Raw genomic sequence first — 16187 nt, forward strand, 5'->3', positions numbered from 1 at the left:
CCATAGAGATTATTTCTAATAAGCACAGGATGCCAATTTAGAAGAGTGATCCTACCCCCATCTCACTCTCTGGGTTGGTGCTCATCATCTGTTTACAGGGAATCTGAAATCTCCAGGGCGTGCACACATTTACAAGAGATTGGTAATCTAAGATCTGAACTCAATAAATAATGACTTATCATGAAATTGGGGGTGAGGGGAGTTCCAGCTCCTCATAACATTCTCCTCAGGGGCACACATGCCCCAAAGATCTCCGATTGCTGTTTAACAGATTTTGCTTTGACCATGGGAACTAGCCCCTTCCCTCCCTCCCACACACTCACACAAAGGAAGATCTTTGCCAAGATGGAGTTGGCTACAATCACACCAAAAAAAGAGAGAGCGTATCTTCCCCCCCCCAGAACTGTTGCTTTTACTCATATGCAAATATATACATTACTTAACAATTAAAACCAAGACTTCATTAATTGGATGACAGCCCTGCTTATCACACATGCTCATAACCAAGCTAATGTGGACATGTACGTTTTTCTGCATGAACCCAACCAGTTTCGTTCTGGTTTCAAGTGTACCCGACCAGTCGCAGAAATGTTATGGGCCTGGTATGGCTTCAAGCACAGCTGAACCCCAATCGGAACTGAACTAGACTGTAACGGACTGACTCCCATATGAAACAAGGCAGATACTCCAATATGGCTTTTCTCCAATGTGGATCCTTTTTCAGTTAGCTTAGACAAAAGTTTTTCCCCAGATCTGGCTGTTCCATCTGCGGCTTCTCCACAGTGTGATTCCTCCGGTGTCTAATCAAGTGGGACTTGCTAATGAAGCCCTTCCCACAAACTGCACATTTGTACGGCTTCTCCCCTGTGTGGGTCCTCCCGTGCGCGAGGAGGTTGGAAGTGCTGCTGAAGCTCTTCCCACAGGCGCAACACTTGTAGGGCTTCTCTCCAGTGTGCGTCCTCTCATGCAGGATCAAGTGGGAGCTCTGGATGAAGGTTTTCCCACAGTATGAGCACTCGTACGGCTTCTCCCCAGTGTGGGTCCTCTCGTGCGTCACGAGGTGCGACCTGCGGCTGAAGGTTTTCCCACAGTAGGCACACTGGTAGGGCTTCCCCCCAGGGTGGACTTGCGGATGTCTCATCAGAGGATCCTTGCAGCTGAGGCTTTCACCATCCTCACATTGATATGTCAGTTCTTGGATTTCAACCTCTTCACATTTGATAAGGCCAGACTCCTGTTCAAAGCCTTCCTCAGACCCACTGAGTGCCGTTTGCTGCAGCAGGCCTTCATGGAGGGGTTTCTCACTTACCCCACAAGAAACAGGATCCCCCACTCCCATCCGTGGGTGGCTCCCCCCTAGCTGCCTCTTTGGTTCACTCCGATCCTCAGAGGAGTCACCCTTTTTCGGGGTCCTGGAAACATTCTTCAGCACTCTTCTTTGGGATGGTTCTGCTTGCTCAGGTCTTCCTAGCCGACGGTTTCTTTCTTCACACTCGTCTACTTGCATGGAATCTGCTGAAATTAAAAAGGAAATATTCTTGATACAACCAATAACAGAGGTCAAGGCTGCAGTTCTGTGCTGGTTTACCTGCAAGCACCGCAGGACTTACTTCTGAAGAGGCGGGCAAAGTGTAGGGTTGCAAGTTGCACGAACTTCCAGAGAGATTAGGAAGTTGCTTTAAACCGAGTCAAACCACTGGCCCATGTGAAGAAACAGACATGTGTAGAGTGTTGGAGAGAGAGGGCGTGAATGAGTGAGCAGAAGTTGTCATGGAAACCCTATGGAATGTTCAGGAAGGGGTTTTAAATAATGACAGGTGGTGACAGGCTGAAGCAGTTGGGAGATGAACAGAACAGAACTTAAAGCAAGAGTGGTTCTGTGCGGTGATTAAACAAGGGAAATTGTTCAGGTTTTGTGAGAGTTCTTGGTCGGTGGATGTACAGAGACTAAATCGCCAGTGGTGCACTGGTACAGTACTTTGGGATTCTGGAGCAATACGCCTGAGGGGGAATCCTGAGAGTGAAAGGTGCCCAGAGGTCAAAACTCTTTGGGGGGGGGGGAACAGACTAAAAGGTCTGGGTCATTACACCAAGTCCCACAATGCTCAAACACACATCTGCAACAATAAATATATTTTAAAAATAAACAAAACAATCTGATGGAGAATCTGACTTATCTGGAAACATTGTAGTGAAGCTTATGTGCCCTGCTTTGCAGAGATCTTTATTTTCAATCTCTTGTAAATCATACACTTGTTCTTATTTGTTCCTACACTTTAAGCTTTGTTTCTTTAAAAGCACTGAACATACATGCCTATCCTGCTCTCACGAGGCTACATGACCAGCGGGTTAATTACTGAGAGAGAGCAGGGTAATCAATGATCATATGGTGGCAGAGAAAGAAAGTAAGAACTTATGGATATAAAAATCATATAAATCACCTCCCTGGACTTGGGAGGGGCATCAGGGTGAGTTTCTAACAGAGTCTAGCTCAGCATTCTTGATAATGACTAGCAGCCACACTCGGGGGTTTCAGATGGATATTTGTCAGTGCTGCTGGAAGATCTGGGACCTTTTATATGCAAAACAAGGGCTCTTCCCCTGAGCTGTGGTCCTCCCCAATTAAGACTTATTTATTTACTTACAACACTTATCTCCTGCTCTTCCTCCAAAGTGCCCAAAGCAGTGTACATGGTTATGCCATCCTCAAAGCAACCCTGTGAGGTAGGCTAGGCTGAGAGACAAGTGACTGGCCCAGTCACTCAATAAGTTGCATGGTTGAACAAGGATTTGAACTCGGGTTCAAATCCTGACTTGAGATGGTATGAGTTGTAGCTCTACAACATCTGAGGGGGGGGGAGGTTGGGAACCCCCCAAGTCCCAGGATAGTTGACAGTGGTATTTACTTCGTATTGTTTCTTTCAGTGACTACATGACTTGCTCATATAGTCATGGGCTGGATCATGCCCTGATTTGGACAGGAGGGTTGATTGTGGCAGGTTCCCTGGCCTGAATTCCTGTGCTGGCAAGGCTACATGACCAAAGGGTTAATTGTTACCCTGCTCTCAGTAATGAACCCTTTGGTCACGTTGCCTTGTGAGCAATAATATGGTGACAGTGAAAGAACGTAATAACTTATTGATATAAAAGTCAATAAGAAAGATAATAACTTATTGATATACACATCAAAAGTAAAAAACATATTGATATCAAGTTCTTCCTTATTAGACCATTCACGTTATGTTCAACAACGATGAGTACACAGGCATAGTCGTTCAGTCATGTTTTAATTGTAAACCGCCCTAAGCCATTTTGGAAGGGCGGTATAAAAACTGAATGGATAGAATAGAATAGAATAGAATAGAATAGAATAGAATAGGATACGCATGTTATCTTGAACACAGATACAGAATTACTCTTCCTATCCATACCACTCATTTGAAGGGCCTGTACCTGGGTTCAAGTTTGCTTATTCATTCATTCATTCGATTTCTAGATCGATCTTCCAAAAATGGCTCGGGGTGATTTACAGAGAAATAATAAATAAATAAGATGGCTCCCTGTCCCCAAAGGGCTCACAATCTAAAAAGAAACATAAGATAGACATCAGCAACAGTCACTGGAGGTACTGTGCTGGGGGTGGATAGGGCCAGTTACTCTCCCTCTGCTAAATAAAGAGAATCAGCGTGTTAAAAAGGTGCCCCTTTGCCATTAGCAGGAGTTAACTGCTAACTGCAGAATGAACACAGGTACAGTCATTCACACAAGCCTGTATGCAAGTGTACAGACATCTGTACACTTGTACAGAATGTCTGAATCGGGCACTGCACCTTTCAGGGAACAGGGAAGCAGAAGGAGCATTTGAGTTTTTAAAAAGGCAAACACTTGGGGACTTACCCTGGATTCACCACACTTGTGCCTTGCAGCTGGTGTTCAGAGGTATTCCTAATATGTTTTCAAAGATTAATCTGAGAACTAAAACATAGGGATGTGCTGAACCACGGCTGCTGACCACGCAAACAGCCGCCAGGCATGCGCAGAGGCCATCTGAACCGCCTAGAGCCTTCGGAGTCAGACAGTATATAAAATAAATAAATAAAGTTTATAAAATAAATAAATAAATAAATAAAGTTTATTGCGCAGTGCGGCATTGCGCAGGAGCAGCTGGGAGACGCCCTGCTGGTGCACGAGACAGAATGGGGGAGCGCCGGGATTACAGCAATGGTGGCAATCGGAGGAGGAGCAGGTATGGACCTGCTCTCCTCTGCTTTAAAGGGGCTGTGTAAGCCTTCATTTTTAAAAGGGATGTGCCCACGATTCGGCATCCGAATCATGTTTCAAGCACATCCCTACTAAAACAGTTGCGGGTTACCCCTTCCCTCTGCCACTTTAGAGAAGTCCAAGGACAATGAAACTTTTCAGAGGGGTTCCCAGGATAACTGGAAGCCCCTCTGGCCAGCCCTGACATTTCCTTTAAGCTTATAGGAAGCGAAATGTCCTTTGTGGGCTGTGGGGACAGAACAACCCCTCAGGAGCCACAGTGGATACCACTCAGGAAACGTCCACACCCTCCTTACCTTGTGAATTCACATCTCCGCGGTCACCCTCTTGCGTGGTCTCCCTGTACCGCCGCCTGTGGACAGGGTCAGGCAGAGCCTGTGAAGATCGGGAGAAACCCGGGGCTGCCTCCTGAAGTGATGCTGGCTTCTGGAACAGCAGAGAAGATGCCTCGCATGACTGAACAGACCAAGCTGCCTTGTATTGTGTCAGATCATTGGTCCATCTGGCGCAGTAGTCTCTACACCAGGGCTGCTCAACTTTGGCCCTCCTGCAGATGTTGGCCTACAACTCCCATAATCCCTGGCTATTGGCCACTGTGGCTGGGGATTGTGGGAGTTGTCGTCCAAAAACATCTGGGGGGCCTAAGTGGAGCAGGCCTGCTCTACACCAAGTGGCAGTAACTCTCGGGTTTCAGTTAGAGATGAGGCTTTCTCAGCCAGGTTCCATGCCAGGGATGGAACTTGGGATTCTCCGGATACAAAGTAGGTGCTTTACCATTGAGCTATGGATTATCCTGGTGAATATACAAACCTGCCTTTCATGGAGAGACTACCTAGCCCAGAACTGACTGCTCCAACCTGCAGCAACCCAACAGGGGTCTTACTCAGCCCTACCTGCAGATGGTGCCAGGAACTGGAACATAGGATGGAACATAGAAAGCTGCCATATACTGAGTCAGACCATTGGTCTAGCTAGCTCAGTATTGTCTTCACAGACTGGCAGCAACTTCTCCAGGGTTGCAGGCAGGAATCTCTCTCAGCCCTATCTTGGAGAAGCCAGGGAGGGAACTTAAAACCTTCTGCTCTTCCCAGAGCAGCTCCATCTCCTGAGGGGAATATCTTACAGTGCTCATACTTCTAGTCTCCCATTCATGTGCAACCAGGGTGGACCCTGCTTAGCTAAGGAGACAAGTCATGCTTGCTACCACAAGACCAGCTCGCCTGAACTTAGGACCTTCTGCATGCAAAGCAAATGCTCTTCCACTGAGCTGCAATCCCCCCACAAAAAACAAACAGTTTTTGTAGTCAAAACCAAAACAAGTCAAAGTATTAGTCCATATAGCTCAGGTTTGTCTACACTGACTGGCAGCAGCTCTCCAGGATTTCAGACAGAGAGGGGTCTTTCCCAGACCTGCCTGGAGATCCTGGCAGGGACTGAAAATGGGACCTTCTGCATGCAAAGCTGGTGCTCTGCCACTGAGCAATGGATGCATATGCGCTTGACTTCTGCCGAGTCAGACTCTTGGTCCATCTGGCTCAGTAGTGTTTGCAGTGACTGGCAGCAGCTCCCCAGGGTTTGTGGCAGGGGCCTTTCCCAGCCCTACCTGGAAATGCTGACCAGGACAGAACTTGGGACCTTCTACGGGCAAAGCAGGGCCATTGCTTATGGTTTATCCTGTCAAGTCTTGGGGTTTTATGTAAACTTCTCATTAGCAGATTCCAGGCCCTCCATTACAAGAAAAGTAGCCAGTTTTTATAATTTCTACCATCAAGGTAAACCGCCCAGAGACGCAAGTTTTGGGTGATATAGAAATTTTAAATTAAATAAAATATTTTAAATAAAGTGCATGGCAAGCCAATATTATCCTGTACTGAGTTATTCTGGTTCCATCTTTCTCTTTCTGACTGCCCTGCAGTTTGCTATATTGTTTTAACTATTCAGTTTTCGAACATTTTTTGTTATGGCTACAGCTAAAACAATAAAGTGATGGACTGATTGCTATAAACAGGCAGAGCTGGAGCGCTACCATCATATGATGTCCCCTCCCCAACTGCTTCTACATGGGGTTCAGACTGAACCTTTTCTTCCTCTGGGAGAGTCACAGCTTCACAAAGGCCACTGGCACTTGGGAAAGATCCTCAAACCTTTTTCAAGGTGGCAGGCTGACAAGGAATCAGAGAATGCTGGACATTCTCTGAAGGCCTTGTAGGACAGGCCTACAAGGAATCAGAGTTGGAAGGGATGTTGGAGTCCTTCTAGTCCAATCTGCTACTCAGCGCAGAGATCTACTACTGCATGGATTGGAAGGGCTTTATTATCTTATACCCCACCATCCCCGCAATAAGCAGCCCCACTGCAGTCTATGGGGAAGGGATGGAAATTGAGTCATTTTTCAATCCTGGTTAACACCATGAAAAAAAGCAGGCAACAGACTCCCACAAAAGAGTTGCTCCTTGATGGGCCAAGATCTCAACTCACATTCCGCACCTTGGGAAATCCACAAATGTCAGGGTGAAAAGGCCTCACCTGCTTTTCCTGTCTCTTGGCTTCTAGCTGCATCTGCAGGAAATCCTCAGCCAAGGTCACGGCCTGGGAACAGGTCTCTGGGCCACAATCCCGCACCGAGCTCTGGATCTCCGGTGGAAGGATGGCCAGGAAGTGCTCCAAGATAAGCAGCTCCAGAATCTGCTCCTTTGTCTGCTTCTTTACCCTTAGCCACCCATGGCAAAGTTTCTGCAGTCGGATGTAAGCCCCTCTCGGCCCCTCAGCCTCCTGGTAGCAGAAATGCCTGAAGTGGTGACCCCACCTTTCCCGGGCCAGAGCATCCTGTCGTAAGATGGCTGCTTTCACCTTCCCATAATCCTCTCTGTCTCCGATCTCCAGCCTGTCAAAGGCCTTCTTGGCTTCTCCACTCAGAGCTGGCAGGAGCTGGGTCACCCACTCTCCCCTGGGCCATTGACAGGCTTCGGCCACTTGCTCAAAGGAGGCCAGAAAGGCCTTAGTATCATCCCATGGAGCGGGCTCTTCTGTCAGCTGGGGGATTGCCAGTCCAGAGCAAGGGGACTCCACTGTCTTCAGAAACTCCTGCCATTGGGCATCCCAGTGCTGAAGAAGACCCTCCTCTGGTTCCTGTTTAACTTGTTCTCCGGGAATCCTCTGCAGGAATTCCTGGAGCCTTCCAACTTGGAGGACAGCTTTTCCTGTTCCCTCCGATTCCTCCTTTGGTGCAGGGCCTCCTGGGTCTTGTTCCTCCATTTTCACTCCCGGGGACATCCAGTGCTTCTGCACAGCCTGGAATGGGAAGTCCGGCTGCTTCCCCTGCCCTGCGTCCATATCCTCTCTTTCACTCTCTACCAAAAGAAGCTCAGAGGCAAGACTCTCCGAGATGTGTACAGTGAACAGCAGGGCTTTAATGGTACAGCATCTGGATTTCTCCCCAGCTGTCTCACCTTACAATAATTACAATACTGGACGTTTCAGGGTGACAAACACTGAAAGGAGGAGGAGGAGGAGAAAGTGTTCAAACCTGGCTGAAGGGCCTTCCACCTGAGTGACAAAAAAGAGAGCACAGGAAGAAGAAAGAATGGACAAAAGTCAGCATTTGGGGCTCCCGTGAAGATGGCTGCCAATGTCCCCCTCCCCTGTGAAATGATGGAAGCATAAGACACCAGACCATAACATCATAAGATGCTGGAGATGGGGCCATTTCCTATTGTTGTTCCTGGCATCTGGCGTTTAAAGGTATACTTCCTCTGTTCACGAAGGTTCAATTCAGCTATCACGGTTACTGATAAGAGTTGTCTGCCATGAATTTACCTAATCCCAGGATTCTCAAACTAGGGTCCCCATGTGTGGTTGGACTACAACTCCCAGCACAAAGGCAGCAATCGTAGCTAGGGATTATGGGAGTTGTAGTCCAATCACATCTGGGGACCCAAGTTCAAGAACCCCTGGTCTAATCCTGTATAACAGCATAAGAAGTGCCCTTCTGAATCAGATCATACATCAATCTAGTCCAGAGCTGCAAAACCTCACCCTCCAGTTGTTGTTGAACTATAACTCCCATCATCCCTGACTACTGGCCACTGTGTGAAGGGCCAAAGTTGTGCAGCCCTGATCTAGGCCAACATCCTATAGCCAGCCAGGTTTTTCTGGGCATGTTTCACTGACAATGGTCACTAGTCTAGATGGCTTGAAAAGGTGGGGGACAAAATCATGGAGCAGGATAGGTTTATGCATGGCTATTAGGGATGTGCACAAAATTTGCATATATCGATTTGAATCCGAATAGAATCTGAATTGAAATTGATTTGGAACCATTGAATAGAGTTGAGATTTGTTTGAATCGATTCAAAGTTGGGCAAATTCAAATCGATTCGAACTCCACTCTATTCAATGGTTCTAAATCAAATCGATTTGAATCCGAATCAATTCATGCAGATTTCATGCACATCCCCAATGGCTACTAGCCTTGAAGACTAGAAGCAGAATACACCTGAATACCAGTTGCTGGAAAGCATCTGAGAGAGGGCTATTTGTCTGTATGTTCTGCTTCTGGGCTGCCCATCAACTTGGCCCTTTTAGAAAAGAGGATGCTGGGAGAGATGGGTCTTTGGCCTGATCCAGAAACACCCTTCTCCTACTCTTATGAAGCCCACCAGCAGGGCTCGAAGGCAAGAACTACCCGCCATTACTTGCCCTACGCAGCGACATGCTAAGAGGTATACAGCCTCTCCATCTGCAGAAGAGCTGTCCAAAATCTGTCCTCCAACCATTTCCTGGCACTTCTCCAAAAGCAAAGCAAATTGGACAAACTGCCAACAGGTAAGCAATAGCACTGAAACAAAAAGGCAGGAATAAAAAGCAGCCACAGTCCTTTACATCTGTCTCACCAGATTTTGCATTTAGCAGAGGGGTCTGTGGCCCTCCTGCAGATGTTGACCTCCCATCACCCCTGGCTACTGGCCATTATGATTGGGGATGATGGGAGTTGTAGTCCAACAACAGCTGGAGGGCCACAGTTTGACACTGATTTAGTGGCACGTACTGCTGGGAATAGGAAAACCTGCACTTTCCTTGGGCACAATCATGGCGGGCCTTCCCACCTACACCGGACCCCCTAAGACCAAGTCATGAGACTATAACAATAATAATAGACTTTATTTGTTAGCCGCCCCGTCACAAATTGTTCTCTGGGTGGCTCCCAACTCATTAAAAAACATCCATTAAAAATACATGAAACACAAAAAATAAGATACGAAATAGAATTTTTTTTTACAAAACTCTCTTACATTTTAAAAAGTCAATTTTAAAAAGCCTGAGTGACTACATGGTGCACTGAGCCCCTCACCAGCTTAACAAGAAGAACTGATGGGGTGCAGGGAAGGGGATGAAAGGACAACTTTATCAAATTTTACAACAGCATATGCACACATACGCCACTTTCTACTCTACAGTGTGACAGCTGTGGGGTTTGAGCACTCTGGATTTCTAATTCTCAAGGTTGTGCAGCTCCAAACTAGGTTCTTTCAGATCCAGTCAAATATCAGCAGCTACACAGGAAGCTGTTTTATCCGGAGTCAGGTCATTGGTCCATCTAGATCACTACTGCCTACATCAGGGCTGCACAATTTTGAAAAGTATTACTTACAACTTTGAGACTGCCAGGTGCTTGCCTCATATTGCAGGGCATCCATTCATTATTACCCTTGCCTTTTATGAAATAATTTTAGAAGTTGAAATTATTCAAAGGGGAAAAAATTAAGTATGAGAAAATCTTCTGGAAAGTTTTCCATTTTAGAAATTTTCCCACTCCACATCTCTACTGGGCTTTTGAGGGTTTGTTTGTTGTTATTCTGACTCTCACAGCTACAATAAACCTACCATTCCAATTATAGCCTGGTCATTTCTGTGTCAGGGGGAAACGGACAAAATCAGCAGGGGATCAAATACTTATTTCCCTCACTGTACCTTGGAGAGCCGCTGCCAGTCAGAGCATACAATACTGAGCTAGACAGACCAGTGGTCCGATTCAATATGACAGCTACATCTGCTTCTCAGGAGCATCCATAATGTTAGAGCACCGGCTCTGCATACAGAAGGTTCGATCCCTGCACCTCTACCTAAGAGGCTCACAGGCAGCCAGGCTGGGAAAGACCTCTGAGCTCAGGACCCTGGAGAGCTGCTACCAGTCCGAGATGGATCAATGATCAGCTCGGTGTAAGGCAACTTCGGGTGTTCACATCAGACTGTTCTATTTTGGGAAGCAGCCACAGTTCCGTAGTGGAGTTCATAGTTCCCCCGGCACATCCAACTAAAGGCTCTCAAATATCAGGGCAGGGAAAGACACCTCTCTCTACCCATGACCTTGCGGAGCAGCTGCCAGTCAGAGTAGACAAGAAGGCCCAAGGGTCCGACTCACGATAACGCCGTTTCACATATTTTCAATCTAACCCACACCGCATGGTTTTCTGCCTTCAAACTCAATGCCATTTTTATGTTGCAAGAACAGGGGCGGGGGAGGAATCCACACATTTAACATGCACAGCAAAAGGACTTCCCTCCCAGCCAAGGGTTTCCCGGGGGGGGGAGCGTGCAAGCACCCTCCTCTGCACTCACTCAGATCCTCCTCCGAGGGGTATGAACGACCAGGATCCAGCCCCAAAACAACAGCTGCCACTCCCGGGGAAAAAGTACATTCAAAAGAGCCCATTTCCGGGGGAGGGAACACCGCAGGAAGGGGCTTGCCAGTTTTTTTAGCCTTCTTCTTCCTAGGAATCGGGCTCTGCAGTTCCACCCTTTGCTAAAGGCAAGATCAAAACTACCCATCAGGCGAATTTCGTCTTGGTGTCTCCTGATTCCCTCGTCTCTAGGTTGGCCGTCTCTGCACTGGCGATCCTTCCCCTAAAAAGCGTTTCTTCCTTTGCATTATAACGCCAACAAGAGCTTCGTGATAGTCGCAACTTCTCGGGCTTGCAAGGGCTCCTGGGAGTTGTAGTTCGCGGCGGGAAAGCAGGTTTGGGAAGGAAAACTCTTTTAATCGGGCTTCGCTGCAATTGCAAGCCTGCTCCTTCCCCTCTCTCTTCTCTAGAGGAGACTCCACTAAAGTTTGTGGTGGTTGAATTGATGTTGGATCGCAAACCTGTGGGCCAAGCCTTAAGCTTTTAGTAATTATTAGTTACACACAGCTTAATGTGTGTAACTAAATTACTAGCTTTTAGTAATTATTAGTTACACACGGCTTCTAACTGCAGTTTTGTTTTATTTTATTAGTGTGTGCATTCAACGTGGTACCGATTTTGTCATTATGAGCCACCTGAAAGCCTAACTGGCCATTGGGCAGGGTAACTATATTTTATTAATTTATTAATTAACAAAAACCAGAGTAATTATTACTCTTTTATTAATTTAGTAATTAATAAAAACCAGGGCTTAACGTCAAAATTAGGCATTTCACGTTTCCACTTCCATTTGCAGAGATGTGCTTTTACCCCTGGACTTCTGAGCCAAAGTCCAGGGCCTCCACAGCCCTTGGGGGCCCCCCCAAATCCTCTTTAGTCTGTTCTGGGTGTGGTGGTCGCCTGGCCAAGCATGATGATGCTTAATTTGCAGGGGAGGGGGGCCTCCAAAGGCCTTTAGGTCCAGGCTCCAAAATCACCTTGTTGTTCCTCTCTCCACCTCCTTCCTTCTTTCCTCCTCTTATCAGGGTGCCACAAGACTCTTTGTTTTCATTGGTAGCTTAACAGTCTTCCAAAGATCTGTACCTATCCTGGAAATCAATTATTATTTCCAATATGAATAAGCTCTTGATTGATTAAGTACCGTCAAGTCGGTGTTGACTCTTAGCGACCACATAGATAGATTAATACCTGGTTTTAATTATGATTTTATGAATATTTTGTAAACGAGGGGGGGGCAGGATTCAGACTAAATTAGTTACAATTAAGCCCCACTGAAATAAATGAGACCGAAAGTTGATCACAATTAACTTATCTCATTAGTCCTTATAGGACTAATTAGTCCTTATTAGTCCTAAGCTTAGTCCTTAGAATTGATCTAGAAGATCCTGCCCACTCTGTGATTTTGAATTCCATTTTTTAAAATTACATTTATAGGAAGTGTAACACTTCTAATATCTGATTATATGTAATTATTTTGGAAATGTTGTCACTAAATACAAAAACAAATGCGTAGGCAAATTTAGCATGGCATCTCCTCCTCCCTGGTCTCCCCACACATTCTGCCACTGCAGGGGGTTTTGTGTTGTGATTTACCTTAATTTTGTTGCAGATATCCTTTTTTCTTCCCTTCTTCAGCCTTAAAAAATGGGAGTCTGGTTCAGTTGGTAATCATTTTTCCACTCACAAGATCAGCTGTGCTGTTGAAGGCTTAACTGCAGATTTTTCAAACTTAATCCAACTGTCAAACCAACTGTCTCGCTTCTGTTCTGTTCTTTGACCAAAATCTTTTCTCAAACATCCTTGCTACCACATTCCTTTCTGCACATGACCAAACCTTTTCTGCCAATGTTTCTAATTCTTTCACCTTCCAATAACTCTCTGCACGGTTTTCAAGAATGCCGTCATGTATACCTTCATTCCCCTGCTAACTGGGCAAAGAGGCACCTTTAACCGTGGTGATTCTCTTTATTTAGCAGCGGGAGAGTAACTGGCCCTATCCACCCCCAGCACAGTACTTCCAGTGACTGTTGCTGGTGTGTGCCTTATGTTTCTTTTTAGAATGTGATCCCTTTGGGGACAGGGAGCCATCTTATTTGTTATTTCTCTTTGTAAACCGCCCTGAGCCATTTTTGGAAGGGCGTTATAGAAATTGAATTATTTATTATTATTATTATATTATCATGATTTTCCTTTCCCTAATGCTTCATCCTAGGGCAGGGGTTATCAAATTTGGGTCCTCAGATGTTGGACTGCAACCCCCATTATCCCCAGCCACTGTGACTGGGGATAATGGGTTGTAGTTCAACATCATCTAGGGATCCACGTTTGATAACTTCTGCCCTGTAGCGTTAAGGGAGTGGGACTTAGCTCAATTCCTACCCCTCCAGCATGGAGTGATATATTCCCAAGTAGAAATGTCTGATTTCCCAAGAGGAATTGTCTCAAAAGCAACAGGTAGGCAAAAAAGAAGAAAACTCACTTCCCATTGCTGGACTGAAGGCATTGGAATTTCGGCTGGCAAAATTTGGCTGAGAGTTTTGAGTTGGTGGGGTGGGAGGGATATGTCAAGCCCCTTCATCCTGATGTCTTTCCATTCCAGTGAGGGGGGAGGTTTTCCAGTCCAGCTCTCCTGGCATCAGAGAGCTACAGAAAGAAAGATCCCCGTTCAGATCTTAACGCTGTGATACACACCAGATCGCTTTAACTAACAGGGGCACAACTCAAATACCCCAGTGGGCCCAAACCAACCATGACTTGGTGTATAGGGGCCAAGGTATATGTTCAGCACATTAACAATTACATTAAAATTAATTATTAAATAATAATTGTTAACCGCCCAGAGACGGAGGTTTGGGTGGTATACAAGATAAATAAATAATAATATTTATTATTATTATTATTCGATTTCTATACCGCCCTTCCAAAAATGGCCCAGGGTGGTTTACAAAGAGAAGTAACAAACAAAGCAATTATTAGTTACTCATTAAAAATATTAAGGAAAGCCATTATTAGTTACCCGTAACATGAGGAGAGACGAGGAGGCTGCTAGCAACCTTTCTTCCTTGTCCCTTGTGTACTTTCAAGCTTGCAAAGATTAATTTTGAAAGGGGTTTGACCACCCCCCGGCCAGGGCCATGGGGCAAAGCAAGATTTTGCACCTCAGGTACCACAAAACTTTGGTCCACCCCTGGGGCTAGCAAAAAAAGTCCCCTGGACTAGATCCGGCCCCCAGACGTTACTTGTACAGGCCCGAGCTAAGCCAACATACCTATGCCTCAGCCTTCCTATCTGCAATAAGGGGATAATAGTTTGGCTTACCTTACAGGTCTGTTGTCCAGCTTGCCAGAAGTTTTAATGAATACACTAAAAGTCTCAGAGGGGCATCAAATTATTACATTTAGTATGAGACAGGCCTCACCAAAGAGAAGGAGCAGAATGGGGGATGGAGCTGTAGTTGAATGGTAGAACATTTGCTTTGCATGCACAAGGTCTCAGGTTCAATCTGGCATCTCCAGGAAGGGCTGGGCAATACTCCTGCCTGAAACCTTGCAGAGCTGCTGCCAGTCAGTGTAAACAATTCTGAGATAGATGGGCCAATCGTCTTGACACATTAGAATCCAGCTTCCTATGTTCCTAATGATTGTAGACATGGTTTGGAAGCTACATCTCAAAGCCACCCGTACAAATTTCTTCCATTGCTCTAAGGCTTCCAGTTGGATGATATTGATTTATGTCCTGTAAGTCATTACCATGCCCTTTAAGTTCTTATAAAGAAATTGATACAGAAAATTAGTTCAGCAAGCAGATCCTGATAAAACACCAGCCTATTTGCTTAAGGTGCAAAATAGCTGCAGCTTCTTAGGTATAAAATTAAAGTAAAGTGGCTCGTCAAGTCGATTTTGACTCCTGGCTCTCACAGAGCCCTGTGGTTTTCTTTTTGTAGAATACAGGAGGGGTTTACCCTTACCTCCTCCTGCACAGTATGAGCTGATGCCTTTCAGCATCTTCCTATATCGCTGCTGCCCGATATAGTACCAGCGGGCATTTGAACCGGCAACCTTCTGCTTGTTAGCTGCACCCTGCTGTGCCACTTAAGGTGATTTATCAGGTACAGAAACAGTATAATATAATATCAAAAGGAAAACCAGGTCAGAAGTTGAAAGCATTAAACAAAGCACATGCCTAGGGAGAACATGTGTGAGCTGTGTTATGGTCACATGTCCTTGGAACAGGCCTTGACAAATTTTCTTTGGCTCTCTAGGAGCCAGCCCAAAAATTTAGGTACCAGATGATGAACATATGACGAAATCACAGGGCTTAGTGACTGACATTGGAGCAGGGAGGGTAAATGGGCTTCTCTTTTCTCCTTTACAAGTAATACAGAACGGGGCTGCCTGGGACAAATAAATATTTTATTAAATAACTCTGCTTCTGAATACCCTAGTCTAGGCACCACAGTTAAATTCCTAGGCACCATAGCACCTCAGCAAATAGGATTTCCCTTTTCTCGCTCATCACCATAATTACCAGCTGACCATCACAGTTACTGCCACCAGCAGGGAAATACAGGTATTACCAATTAAATGCCCCGAACATTTAATCGCTTCAAATGAGAATAGATTGACTCCATTGCTTTTTTACGATCCCTCCCTTGGGATAATTCCAACTGACTATTGGATGAAGAACCAATCCTTTGATATCCCTTTGGGTGAAAGCAATCACAACACAGAAGGGGTCCCCCTCATTTTCTTTATCTACAAGTTAACGGGATATATAATGTGGTGCAATTCATTTCACCAAGAGCAGCAGCCTAATTAAATGCAACACAACACATCTTCATGAAAAAAGAGAAAAGTTTATTAAGTACATGCTTCTAACCAAAGTTACAAAACAGATCAGCAAAATTCTATTTCACAGGCTCATGAGCTAAAGAAGAAGTCAAACTGGAATTCACTCTGGAGCACAAAGTGCAAAACAAAAAGTTACAGATAACAGCTGTAATTTCACCCCATAACCTGTGGGGTGAGATATATCTCATCACAATGAGTGGACCTATGAAAACAAGAGCAGCAGAGAAACCTGGGGGCCCTTTGAACGTTACCTTAGCCCAGGGGTTTCCAACCTTGGGTCTCCAGATGTTGCTGGACAAAAACTGCCATCATCTCTAGCCAATGTTCCCTGTAAAATGGATTCCCAGAAGTTGACTACAACTCCCATAATCCCTAC

The 16187-nt window shown here is 45.6% G+C and overlaps 1 protein-coding gene across 1 annotated transcript in view; it reads right to left on the reverse strand.

The window, feature by feature from the left end:
* Positions 1 to 393: 393 nt before the first annotated feature.
* The window catches only part of LOC128343907 (uncharacterized), a 37361-nt gene continuing 21567 nt past the window's right edge, over positions 394 to 16187 (reverse strand). Inside the window, exons 8-10 of the mRNA XM_053293337.1 lie at positions 6808 to 7730; positions 4578 to 4707; positions 394 to 1515 (exon numbers count right to left, since the gene is read on the reverse strand). Coding sequence (XP_053149312.1) covers positions 725 to 1515; positions 4578 to 4707; positions 6808 to 7730 — 1844 coding nt within the window. The 3' untranslated portion in view covers positions 394 to 724. The remainder of the gene's footprint in view (positions 1516 to 4577; positions 4708 to 6807; positions 7731 to 16187) is intronic.

This window comes from Hemicordylus capensis, chromosome 2 (genome assembly GCF_027244095.1).
Source record: "Hemicordylus capensis ecotype Gifberg chromosome 2, rHemCap1.1.pri, whole genome shotgun sequence".
NCBI lineage: Eukaryota > Metazoa > Chordata > Lepidosauria > Squamata > Cordylidae > Hemicordylus > Hemicordylus capensis.